The following is a 13,911-nucleotide window of genomic DNA, read 5'->3' as shown; positions in this document are numbered from 1 at the left end:
GAATAGAGAGATTAAAAAAACTGAAGATGAGATATAATGAAAGAGGGTCACAGAAGGCCGCAGGATTTGGGCAGGTGTAGAGAACAGCAGAGGGCAGATGTGCAGGTTAGAGGGTTTTTAATCAGCACATGGCCACTTCTTCACTTCCTGGAACATGATGCTGTTTTCTGTGGAGGGAAAACACTCTGAGTGCAACACCTGCTGTTTATCCTTCTTATTCAGCCACTTATGTGTTTCCATCCTTCCTCTGCTCTTAAAGGGAAAACACACACAAGGGCTCCGGGTTTGATATCTGTCTTATCTTGGCACGTAAGTTGCTCAAACTAGTTTACACACATTAATTCAGATTACTTAGCATTCTATACGTAAAAAGTATTTAACCATACTGGATATGTTTGGCATGAAGACAAAGATTCATAATGACTGAAACAATATAACAATATGGTGATTTTCTTGTCAAATAAGCACGACGGCTGTAAGAAATTCTCAGTGTTTATATCTGTGTTATAAATCACTCATGACATGACCATGTTGGTTTGATATTCTGTTTGTGTAATCAAAGCCTGATATATCTTACTCATCTGTGTCATAGCGCTCCATTATGGTGCAAATACTAAGGGTAAATAATATGCTGCAAAGGAGTAAGTGAGGAAAAGTAGCACAAAGAGCAAAAGTCAATGTAGGGAGGAGGCCGGGGATGGACGGCCAGGTCAGACAAACAGGACTTTCATTCAGTAGACCACTCCTCGTGTCCAGTCTGAAACCAGAAGTAAAGGGTGAGTTCTTTTGACTTACTAAGGGAGTTATACTGGTAAAAACAGGGCTTGATGTTAACTTGAAATGGTTGAAAAACAGGCGCACATAAAAACATTTGGGAGCACTATGAAAATTTATGAAATTAAATGTTTTTCCTGAATATAGATAAACAAAATAATCATTCGACTTTCATCACATTGGATCATTTGTTATTGTGCTGCTAACAACCAAGGTTATGTTTTAATACCACAGGAGGGTGACAATTTCAAGGACAACAAAAAGTTTCTAAATGTGTCACTTTGCTGTTAGTAGACTTGGCATCTTAAATAACTACAGGTTATTTGCATAACCCCCGTTCTCTAAGTAGCATGAGTGAGCGTATCACTAAGGGTAATGCCCCTGTGTGCCCTCACTAAGGTCTTCCCTTATGAGGTTTAGCCCAGGACACAAACATCTTATCAGTCGCACACTCAAACCATCAGGTGCAATTTCCATGCCAGCATTATTCACCGACAAAGCGTGCATTTCCCCCCACCCTCTTAGCAGAGGTCAGGGCCGTGTCGCACACAGTGGATACACTCGCCAGGTGAAGCTAGAGCTGTCTGAGCGTGTTGCACACCCAGACAGGTCGCACACATCGGGTGAGTGTCCCATTGTGATATGTAATTACCACACGGACAGGCTCGCGCCTGCAGCTTATTACCCTCCGTAGTTGGGGCTGTCGGTATTTGTGGTGAAGCCATAGTTAGCTACCTACAGGCGTGCTAGCTAGTTCGCTGAGTCGTGTAAACAGCTACGGGTGGCTGTATACCGTTATCTTTATGCGTGTACCTCAGCTGTGAAGCAGGGAGGTGTGGTATAAAGCGTAGAAATGCTACTGCTCAGCTAGTGAGTTTGGGAAAATTATTTCTACTTTTCTCTCTTTACTACGGGGAAACAGTGATGTTGCTCCGTGTAGTTTGTGTCAACGTTAGCCTTGGGGAGTATTGCTACTCTGTGGGCTAATGCTTAAAAGACTTGGCTACTGCTACCTAGCCTATTGGGGGTATTGCTACTCTCCTTAGCTCTTTGGCTAGCACCGAGTATTGCTACTCCAACTGCTAGCCTGAGGCAGTTAACTAGAATTGCTCCTAGCTGGCTGCCAAGTTTGAGCTGCCCTACAGACCGAACAGCGACCCAGAGCAAAGCGTTCGGTGACCGAGGTGGTTGCTCGCGTCTTTGAACAGTTAAGCTAGGCTCTGACGTAGTTGTTCCGTTGTGGGCTTCGGCTACTGAGGGGGATATATGGACTGGTACCACGGAATCATCATAACGTTAGGTCAGTAAAATAATTTCAATATGTCATTTGGTAAACCGAAGTCTGTTTGCCCCAAAAACATTTTCTGTCCAGCTGCCTCACAATAGCTCAGAGCTCAGAGTGCGTTTCCGTCCGTTCATCTGTGGAGAAGCCGACACGCCGATGAATAGATCCTGTGACTTTTTCAACAAACTCCACTGGTTCTTCTTCTTCTTGTATTGACGTGGACTGGACAGCATCAGTCCAGCTCAGTGATGCTTCTATCGTCATTGCTGTTGTGTGAAAAAAAGTAGCTGTTTGGGCTGAATTTTCTATTCGCACGCATGCTCCCAACTACATTTTACAGTTTGCAAACAAACAAAAACAAACAAACAAAAAAAAACGTGTTAGCAACAAGAAGCTACTTAAGATGTTTAAATATGATCCCGTTACCCTCATGCTGTTGCCTTACCTGTATACTCTCCTGCTATGTTGGTCACTTCTCCTTGGAGTTTGGTCTGCACCCAAAATACATGTAGATTCATGGGGCAGGACAGCATCTTTGAAAGTCCTAATCTGGGTAGGACATGGTTAGGACATGGTTAGTTATAGACGTATAAAAAACAAGAGGCACTGTCCAACTGATAAACAGTGTTTTTGTTTAGACCATGTCATAGAGCGATGGACTTATTCCTACAGTCATTTTTGTTGTTGCAGTCTGTGTGAGCCAATTAGCCTATGACTTAATGTTAAACAGTAATACATTAAGTGCAATATAATATATATAGAGCCTAACATTATCTAATATTTTAAAAACAAAAAATATATTTTCACGCAATTTCCCCATACTTACCCTAAAGATTAAGTTTTGAAAATAACCTTGCACTAGCTTACCTCACTCTCACACCGACACACTGTGAAATAAGCTCTATCCAAAACTAAAACAAAGCAGGCCTGAGTCGTGGCTCAGGATATTATTAGCTAATGTAACTTCTCTACCAACCATACCATCAGCTGTGTGAACATAGCTGGCTAGGTCTGCTTTGTGTCTGGCTACCATGTAAGGTGAAGAGGAAGAGTGATAGAAACCAAGGTTAAACTCGAGTGAAAGGATGGCCATTCACTCCATGGAGAGTGCTCCAATGTTCTAACCAAGTCTCTTCCCCGGGAGGCAACCGCCATTCCGACATAACGCCATTCCGACATTAGGCCCTAATTGTCGGAATGGCAACACTTAAACCTTTAATGAAACATCCCATCATTCCGACATTTTTTGCCTCCTAAGGTCGGAATTTATAATTTTTTTAAAATGTCTTGCCATTCCGACACATCTTTTAAAAGGGTTAGGGTTAGGGTTATGGGTTGCGGATTATGGTGAAACTTTGTCGGAATGCCGGGATGTTCGCATGTCGGAATAGTGGTATGTCGGAATGATGACATGTTGGAATGACGGTATGTCGGACTTTTGGGATGTCGGACTTTTGGGATGTCGGAATGCCAGCATGTAACCCTGTTCCCCCACTGATTTGTGTTTCCCTCTGAGATGGTTCAAAACTGGCATTCTTTCTACTAGATCAGTAAGAAACAAAACCTGCCTACTCATTAAAGCAATCAGGCAGTGGCGGCTCATCAATAGCCCCACCTGTCCCACATGAAGAAGAATCATATAGACCTTCACTGAATAAGACTTTATCCTTTTAAATGACCAACCTAAATATTATACCCAGTTAGTAACATGTATAATGTGCAATACAAGCATAGATCCAAATGTTATACCTTGTGTAAAGTTACTGAGAGGTGACGTATTTCCGGCCCTGGGCGGCCATAGCTCTCGTTAGAAGTTGTCCATGCGTATGTGATAAACACTGCGAGAAGGAGCTGACATAGGAGGAGATGACGTACAAGTTCATAGAGAGTTGGAGAAGCCTAGTGTGACAGAGTGAGTTGTGGAGAATAGAGGGAAAAGGAGAAAGAAAATTCTGTTAAGTTGCTGAAAACAACAGCGTTTGAGAGGAGAACGCTGCAGGAAAAGCTCAGAGTGAAAGAGCTCGGACCAGCCGGACAGCGTGATAAATCAAGAAGCACAAGGCAGAGGGAGACAGTTCAACCCGTCTTCTCATGAGGCTGGTTTGCTAAGAAGTCCTGGCTAACTGCATGCAGTGAGGTCGGCTCCTTATTTTGCTTTGCCTGCCTCCTTTTTCAAACAGCAGGAACCGAACCAGCATGGATCCAGTCAGGTATGACCGATTTGAAGCACTTTGCAGTAAAAGTGAAAAGGCATGAACAAGCTAAGAGCCACATGGAAAATGCTAAGCGTCTTTGCATGTTTGGTAAAATAAATATTGCTGCTCAGCTTGATGAAGGCTACAGGATAGGGATCTGAAGACAACAAGAGGTTTACTAAAACAGGCACATCTTTGTCTAAAATAACAGACTGTAAAGTTCTGTGGTGCGTTTGAGCTCATGATGAAAGTGTACGCTCAGAAAATCTGGTGGATTTTGTAGCAGTACAAGAACATCTGTCATTTTTGTTGGGTTTTTTTTGGTTTCAGTTCCTTGAATGTAACTTTTTGCTGCTGTTCTTCTTGTCATTTATGATAGTAAATGAAGAGTCTTTAGGTTTTGGACTGATGGTTCGACAAGCAGTGGGGTTGAAAAGTTGTCTGTGTCCGCTTTAACATAACGTAATTGTGTCACATACTTGGTACATTTGCAACTTACGTCACAGAGGCAACATAGTTATTTTAACCCAAACCACTTTTTTCCTAAACCAAGTAGTTTTCTTGCCTAAACCTAACCAAACTTTATGGGGATTTCTTTATAATAAGGAAGTAGACTTTACAAGTATACAGTGTCAACATCACCATCCATTCATCGTCTGTAACCACTTAAACTTTTTTAGGGTCACGGGCTGGAGCCGACCCCAGCTGACATTGGATGAGCGGCGGGGTACACCCTGGATAAGTCCCCAGTTCATCACAGGGCTGACATATAGGGACAAACAGCCATTCACGCTGATGTTCACACCTACGGACAGTTAAGAGTAACTGATTAACCTAACTTTTTGGTCTTTGGATTGTTGGAGGAAGCTGGAGTACCCGGAGAGAACCCACGCAGACACGGGGAGAACATGAAAACTCTGCACCAAAGATCACTGGCCTTGTCATTTGAGATTTGAGGCTAGCTAGCTTGAGTGTCCCATCATTTTCAAATAATGAAGGCTGAAGAATCACAAGAGTCATAGAACATGACTGCTGTTGATCGGTTACTCACGTTAATCTAATTCTCTCTTGTCCTCATTTATTGAAGTAGTCTGTTACAATTTTTAGACTCGCACTAGCAATTAGCAGTGAAAAGAAGTACCGTTATGTACTAATAGTTAAGAAGTTCAATTTTTATACCATTTTATACCTCTGCTGCATTTCAGGAGGAAATATAGTAAATCGATATATTGTGTAATTTGTTCCTCTTTGACCAGCTATAACATTAAATGATGGTTACACATGAACACATTGGTAGTAACAATCCTATAAGGTAATATAATATAAAACTAGCTGAGGTAATCCTCCTGTATAATGACTACTTCTACTTTAAGTACATTTTGCTGAAAGTTGCTGAAGTAAACTTTTGAATGTTGTAATGCAGCACTTTCACTCTGCATTACTGGTCCTTCAAAGAATAATCTGAATACTTCTGCCACTGGATTTTACTAGATTAACATTTTTATGGCTTTGTTCAGCAAGGAACATCCACATCACACTGCCCCTGACGACCATCATAACTCTGATTCCACATGGAGTCTAGAACGGGTAGAACAGAGAGAGGATGCAAACACTGATGTTTCTTTCAATTAGTTTGAAAGGTAAGTAAAGAAAATCCTTCGTTTGTTTAACATGCTATGTGAAATGTTGATTCATGAAAACAAGTTCTGGATTTTATCTACTCCATTTTGGTCAATGAAGATAAGGCAGTTAGTTAGTAAGTACAATTATGAGAATTAGTCCCATCTCCCCTCCTTCTTACCTCTTCATTAAGCCAAACCATCAGTCATATCCAGCTAAAGAAGCCAAGAGGTTGGTTTGAAGTTTTCTCCCAGGAGACACCCATCCAGAGATGTTACATGCTTGAACTCAAGGCTGAGGAGGTTCTTTGAATTACCCACCGAATGTCTTAAAAGTAAACTTTGTTTAAAGGACAGATGTTCACTTCACTGAGGTTTGGCTGCAGCGCAGGCTTGAGCTCTCCAACAAGTGATATCTGACTGTCTTGAACTTGGGAGTCTTCAGCTTGATTGTCATGTGACTGGCCTAAATTCAGTAGTTACTAAGAACAGTGTTCCACAAACTAGACTAGACGTGCCAACACAACATATTTCTTAAATCTGTAACATATGACTTCTCATTTCTCTTAGTATTATCCTCGCTAAGAGTTCAAAGGTTGCCACTGGGGTTGCAAATGTCACCTAGGTCCACTTCCAAAGTAGAGTTGAACTTGAGGCTGCGTTAGGCTCAGAATAAAGGGAGATTTTAGCCTTTAAGATATAGCACCAGTTTGTGAAAATCATAAAAAACAAAATGCAAAAATAAACTGGAACTTGACTGTTAGAAACATGACGACTGTCCTTCCCTGCAGCATGGACACCACCTGTCCTTGATTTGAAGACTATGATAGAAACAGATTAGTCTTTTACCACATTAGATATTGTGGCTTTGATGTTTTCGTATTCAGCTTCATTCTTAACCCCAAACAACAAAACCCAGGACAAGCAGAGCCCTCAGTCATCAAACTGAAAACACTTTCACAGAGAAAAATCATTTTAATCAGTGTATAAAAAAAATTCAAGAAACCTAACAGTACAGAAAGTCTGAACACCAATGATGTCACTTCCTTTAAATCTCAATGGAAATCTCTTTGAAATCATACAAAAAAGATAATATACAATTCCAGGAAGTCAAAATTTGGCTCATCATTTATATACATTCTGACATAATCACAGTTCTGACAATAAAGTTCATGCTGATGACTTCACTGATCTGAAGTCTGTTTTCTGGTTGTTTTTTAAAAAGAGAGACGACTGAAGGGAAAACAACCATTTTTACGCTAATTTGTGACATTCTGAACAATTCATTGTCATATTCCATCTTAAATCTTAATTTGTGTAAAAGCATTCAGTGAGGAAAGTCACTAATCTTCAATTCACTTTTACTTGGAACCATCCCACCCCACTGAATGCTTTCACCGTAACAGTAAAATAAGATTTAAAGACATTAAACAGTTGATTAAAGTTGTTAACATCTACTTCAGTTCGATTTTTTATCGAGTTAAAATGGGGCACTGAAATGTCCTTTAACTGACACGGCACATCTTCCTGTTGCAAACATGAAAGTTACAGCTTAATAAGGCCCAAATTTAGTCTGAACTCTGATGATGTCATGTGACTTGTCAGTCCATATTTCTGCGTCAGGAGTTTTGAATCAGTGAGGATAGCTAAGGACAAGAGCTTGAAGAGGTGTGGGAGGATTGTTTCTTGCCAACAGAGCTGAAATGATTTAAAGATGTGCAGATTCCTGATGTTATGACAGTGTGTGGGAGCACAGCAGGCGGCAGGACAGGGTCAAGACAGAGCAGGTGAAATCCTTCCCAACAGTGGCAGAAGATAGTCAAACAGAATTCACATTTACTGTGATAGTGTTACATCTTGGTGTACCAGACGGGCGGGGCCTGCTACATAAGACCGCTTGATAGTTAGGTAGTCACTGGAATGTTTTCAAAGTTTAGTAAATCTGATTTGCAATTGCCCTGATCAAGTAAAACCTCCAGTCTGGTAGTCCAAGTTGAATTAAATTAAAAGTTAAACAGTAAACTGTGCAAATAAAAGGAAATTAATGACTGAGGAACAAAATGCTCATTTTAACAATAATTTCAATCTCCAATTCAGCTAATTCTACTTTTCACCATCATGTGAGTGTGAGAATGGAAATCAAACAGCAATTTGAAACTTGAAAACAAAGCTACACGTTCTCATGAGTGAAGATCAGAGAGAGCAGCGCAGCCAGCGCTTCACAAGACAGATTAGGAACAAACACATGAGACCATAAGTTAGTGCAGTAAGAGAATAATGTTTGCTGGACAAGTAACAAAGGCTAGGCAACCTTACACAGGCACCACAGAAGAAGACAACAGCCCTGTGATTGAGGACTCAACTAACAACCATTATTATTTATTCATGTGTTGATTTTTTTGTTTAAATAGATGAATTTATTTTTTAATCTAAAAAAATTTAAAAATGCAAACTGTGGAGCTCCCACAGGCCCAGGTGATGTCCTAAATTTGCTTCTTTTAGTTTTTTTCAGTTCAAAACCAAACAGTACTCAATTATAATCATAAAAAACAGAAAAAGCAAATCCTCACATTTGAGAAAGTGAAACCAGAAAATGTTTGGCATCATTTGCTAAATGAATAACTGAAATGACCAATCAACTGAAAAAAAAGGGAAAAAAGGTTGCAGGTTAAATGACTAATTGATTAATTGCCTCTGTGTTACATTAAACAAGGTACATGTCCTATATAAGCCTTGTTGCCTTCTAGACACATCCTTAAGTGAGAAAATACAGGCTTCCTGTGAGGAAAACCCACAGAAAAGCCGGTGGAGTTTGTTCTCCTGGTAGGAAACAACAAGCTTTTTGTGATGCATATATCGTCACCGTCATGTCTGCGAGGAAACTTACACCGTTAACACTGAGCAGCAGTACGACAGCGATTCATTTTCAACACATCACCTTCAATCCACCCAGACACTTCGTGTGGATTTAAAGCTTAAAGGAATATGTTTACATTTTGGGAAATAAGTGCTCTCCTGGCCCGAGTTAATGAGTGAGGGATACAACCCAAGTGTATAAATGAAGCTGTGGTTTTACAGGAAACCAAATGTTTCCCCCTGCTCCAGGTCTCTATGCTGAACTCAGCTAACTGTCTCCTGGCTGTAGCTTCATATTTAATGTACAAATACGAGAGTGGTATCAATTCTCATCTCACTCTTCTCACTCATAGCAAGAAAGCGAGTAAGTGCATTTCCCAAAATGTGACATAAAGTTAATGTTTTATGTTAGACAGCATAAAGGGATGTTAGCAGAAGCACAAGCAGAGTGAGGTTTTTATTTTTTGATTATCCCCTAGGCATTAATTACTCTCCCCTGGGGTTTACCAACCGTGACCACAGGAGAACACAGAGGTTACAGCGTACCAGGAGGGAATTTCCAACTTCCGCCTGGGTGTAGCATTAGTCTTTACTTCACCCAGAGTTTCTGCTGCCAGCATGGTGTGGTACTGAAGGAAACAGTGTGGAAATCAAGACAGACATAATCTTCTCATTTTAATCTGCCAATATTCTGAGACATGACCACATGATGGAAAATGCTTTGAGCAACTGTACGGCTTTGACATGATTCTTCATATTCAAGGATGTTTGAGGAAACTGCTGAAAAAGAACTCTTAGTGTAAGGCATAATCCAGAAACCATCTCACATCCAGAAATAGTCTGTGGTGAGCGAGAACGACTGCTCACCAGGCCACATGCTGCTAAATGTGGGCTGCGACTGTTAATTTTGTCCTTTTGGCAGCAACAGATCAAAACGAGTTTCCCCACTATGGTTCATAGCCTTAACAAGGGGTTAGGAGTTCAGACCACACGGGCAACATGACGTCCATAAACTGCCTCCTTTTGACGGGCTGACACCACCTCGTCACCCCGACAGGGAGGTCCCACTGGTCTCCTGTCACAGACCTGAAGACTGGGAGGAATGGTAGGGTCCATTCACCTGAGATGGAAGAGAAGAAAGTCAAGGTCAACACAGATCATGGGAGCCAGAGTTGGTCTGAACATCGTAAGTCGATATCAAACTGAATATTTAAATATACAAGTAGGGAAATATTGTGAATTCTCAAATACAACTTAGAAATCTAAATAATAGAACAGCAAAGGCCCGTCACAAATAAAAGCTGGGTAAAAACAAAGGAAGGGTGGGATTACCTGTAAACCTGTATTCTATGTTATATTGTTGAGTGCTACAGCACTTATTCAATTATTACAACAAGGGCGTCACTCTTTTCTGTTTTTGGTTTGTCTTCATTTAACTAAATGGAAGGAATCTCTTCTTGTCCTTCAATGTTCTCAACAATGGTTCATTCAATCGACTCTACAGTTCGTGGGTGTGCTGCTGAGGGCCCCGAGGAGGTGCACTGTAGAGTGTGAGTTGTTTGGATGAGTTGTCGAGGAAGCTGAGAGACACTGTCCTGCAGAGGCGGAGAGCCCTGCAGTTCTACACCCACAGTCTTAGATGTAGCAGGTATAAATGATAGTTATACTCAGAGCCCTACGCTGCTTGTTCCTAACTAGGTGTGAGCTAATTTTCAGTTTTAATGTTAATGCTCTCAATATGTTATTAAGACAATGTTAGCTAGCTACCTTCAATGAATAATGTCAGCTTATTCTTTCAGAACGTCCAGTGAACCAGCTGTAACTTAGGTAGCTTCAGCATGAATTCATTCATTTTATTAATCATAGTTATACAGTGTTAAAGATCTCATTCATTCACTGTAACATCTGGATGAAAGTGTGACAGTGGCAGGGCTTTCCTTTCAGTATCTCCCGCAAATGCTGATCACATTACTGCTGTATATAATCAAATGTTTTAATTTTGTATTCTGACATATTAATTCAAAAAACCATTGTACTTTTGTTTTTCTTGTATGTCTTGAGTCTTGAGCCTAAATTCAGTCAATTTTGTCATTAAACAAAGAAGCAAAAATAGTCTCAACCAGCTCCTGGGAGGAATATCAGGATTTTTCACTGTTAAAAGTTCAACTATGTTCACTATAAATGGTGAGTTTTTGAGAGCCTTTTTGCCTGCTGTGGCTGAAAGAAAAAAAAAAAACACTTTAGAGAGCTGAAGTCACCCCCCTTCTGATGGATTTCAGGAAAAATTTGTACAGTAGTGAATGGAGAGATTAAAATGTTTTGATCAGTTTGAATTTTGTCATGAATTATAGATAAAGATAAAGATAAAGACCGCTCAGTGAACTACATGGTCTCATTCAACACATCTCGCCAACATGGCCGCCAACTCAGCACAGAAAAGGTATTAACAAAAGGTGAAAATAACTTAACTCAAATTGACAACTGCAGTTATGTGAAAGGCTAGTTCATCAGTTTTGTGAGCAAGGTAATATACAGGAGCAGCTCTACAGTGTTTGAGTTACAGGTTTTGGTGACCGTTCAACGAGACGTCGTCGCTAACAAGACTGCTGGCTGTGTACTCTTTATAATTATGTATTTTCACAGTCTTATATTTCATTGGTTTAATGAAAAACTGCAACTTTCTCAAGTTTGAAAATGAACTGACAAACATCATATATGTGATTCATGTCACAATTCAAACAGGATCAAACAATTATTTGTCTCTCTCCATTCACTACCATACAAAGTTTTTCTGAAATAAGGACCCATGAGGGAAACTGGAAAGGGCATGACATAAGCCCCATAAGCAGTGTGGGAAACATGCGCCGATACTCCGCCTCACTGTCTGTGTGAAAGTTTCAGATGCGGAGGGAGGGGGGTGGGGTGGGAGGGGGCAGTTTTGCTGCGGCTCTGATCCGCCTCCAGAGGTAGAATCAGAGCCGCAGCAGAGGCGAAACGGCATCTATGTGTTTCGAAAAACTGGAGGCGTGGATCAGGAGTGTGTCGGTCTGATGGTGTTCACAGTCTGACAGCTAAACAGATCCTTCACTCATCGAATAAAAGAGAAATGACCCGTGGAGCAATGTTACAGGACCAAACAACAGTAATGTGGTAACTGGTAGTGTCTTTGGCAACTTATATGAGGAAAAAAAATACAGCAGTTATATGTGGATGTCATCCTGTCTGTCCGACCGACTCTTCGTCACATTTCTGCCAGAAAAACAGCGTCTGTCCCCGGCAGCAGAGCCAGGAGGCTCCCGCAGTTGAATGGTGGTGATTATGTGATGTGATTTAGAGCAAAAAACCTTAACTCACATGTCTTTGTCTCCTTCCACTATTGTGTTGTTGTAGTCTGACAAGTTGTATTGAAAAACATCACCAGTCAGCCCTCCCCACCGAGACTCCAATGAACTCTCCCCCAGCATCCCTCCCCGAGTGAGAGTCAGACAGCGTTCCGCTGTTTACTGATGTGATTATGTAATTATGTAATCTAGAGCAAAAATTTTAACTTTGTCAGTTTCCAGGATGTATGGTGGGTCAGGATCTCAGTCACAGCACATTATAACAGCATTCATATGATTATAAACAGTCGGCTGATACACGTTAAGATTATCAGGTGTAAACCAGAGGAAACATGTTAAAAAAACCAAAGGTCTCAACGTCATGATGTGTACCGTCACGCCAGTGTGCTGAATGAAATGACACACTGGTGCGGCTTTACTCCGGCTGCTTGGGTCTGTGTGAACAAACAAAGGCAGAGAAAAGGCGAGCCTTTGCTGAGGCGATAACGCGGAGTCTTTTGACTCTCTTTGAGTGTGTTAACAGTGAACCAAAACAGTCAAGTCTGAAAGTCGAAAAATTGGTGATAAGAAGTCTCATATTACACATTTTTATTTGATACATTGTTAATATATAAATATCAATTACAGCTGGTTAAAGGTTGTTAGACATCATCATATTACACTGTCAGGAAAAATCAGATATTCTATATTTTGTCAGGTAACCAATGATGATGTGCTCACAGTGTGTGTCTGGTGGTATCAGAGTTTCTGGCTACAGTTTTAGTGAACAAAAAGAATCATTATTTCCTGGACTCCACCAGCACTGTAACTCAGGCCAGCAGATCAAACTAATTCTGGGTGTTGATGTGAACGTTATTGCCCAGTTCACTGGCTGGCTGCAGTGCTGAAAAGGGGAAATGCACCGTACTACAACCTTAGAGGAGGCCAGCCCATTGTTTTGACACACTGACAGTTAAATTCCCCGCAAGAGACTGAGGTCGACCTAAAAATAAGTTCCTAGAAGAGTTAGTGAGGTCATGGAGAAAACTTACACACCAGCGTATCATCTCGGGACTGCTGAGAGAGACAGAGTGAAACTAAGCATCTGACTACAACACATATTAATACTGCCCTATACTAGGTAAAATAGTTTGTAACGTACTGCAAAATTGTCTAAAATTACATTTTGTCCCACACCTAATCAGAGCAGTCTGAGTGTTGGGGCAGTTCTGTTTTGGTTCTGTACTCCAGCAGTTTGGATGTGAAATAAAACAGTGAGCTTTTGGTACCAACTCTCAGCTTTAATTTCATTGCGTTTGCATCCATATGAGATAAAAACATTGTAGGATATGTAGCCTTTTTTACACAAACCCCCAAGAGAGCCCTACACTTTTACCCAATGTGGACATTAACACCCTTAAATGCCCTTAAAGCTCTGCACGAGCCGGACAAAAATGAAAAATGAATTACTCTCCTAAAGATTTCTGACTGCACTGTATATCTGAATCAAACACTTTGGTTATTGTATGTTCTGCTAGTTTGACTTTTCATTTATAGTGATATTTCTTTTTTCATAGTGCCCCGCCAGAGGTCTGACCAGGTTCCTGCTAGCTGTCCTATCACTACCATCACTGCTCACAACATTACTATGTCTTAAGCTGGGCAAACTCTGTACAATTTTAGAAATGTTGTTGATAAATCCAACTCATAGTGTATGAGTAAATCTTCTGCGATGTAAAGCTCACAATTAATGTGCTCAACACGGTACGGTTAGATCCTCTAGCCATGACCTGAGAGCTCCCACTGTACGTGTGAAAACGCCTGTTGGCCCCGGCGGACCGTCCTGGCTATTGGCAATCGTC

At 40.9% G+C, this 13,911-nt stretch overlaps 1 protein-coding gene across 2 annotated transcripts in view; it reads right to left on the bottom strand.

The window, feature by feature from the left end:
- Positions 1-6,828: 6,828 nt before the first annotated feature.
- Positions 6,829-13,911, bottom strand: part of gdap2 (ganglioside induced differentiation associated protein 2) — a 47,921-nt gene continuing 40,838 nt past the window's right edge. For both annotated transcript variants that reach the window (XM_084362472.1, XM_084362471.1), the window contains exon 14: positions 6,829-9,849. In XM_084362472.1, coding sequence (XP_084218598.1) covers positions 9,808-9,849 — 42 coding nt within the window. In that variant the 3' untranslated portion in view covers positions 6,829-9,807. The remainder of the gene's footprint in view (positions 9,850-13,911) is intronic.

This window comes from Pagrus pagrus, assembly GCF_965226575.1.
Source record: "Pagrus pagrus genome assembly, chromosome: 9".
NCBI lineage: Eukaryota > Metazoa > Chordata > Actinopteri > Spariformes > Sparidae > Pagrus > Pagrus pagrus.
This window is presented reverse-complemented; position numbering and strand designations above follow the sequence as displayed.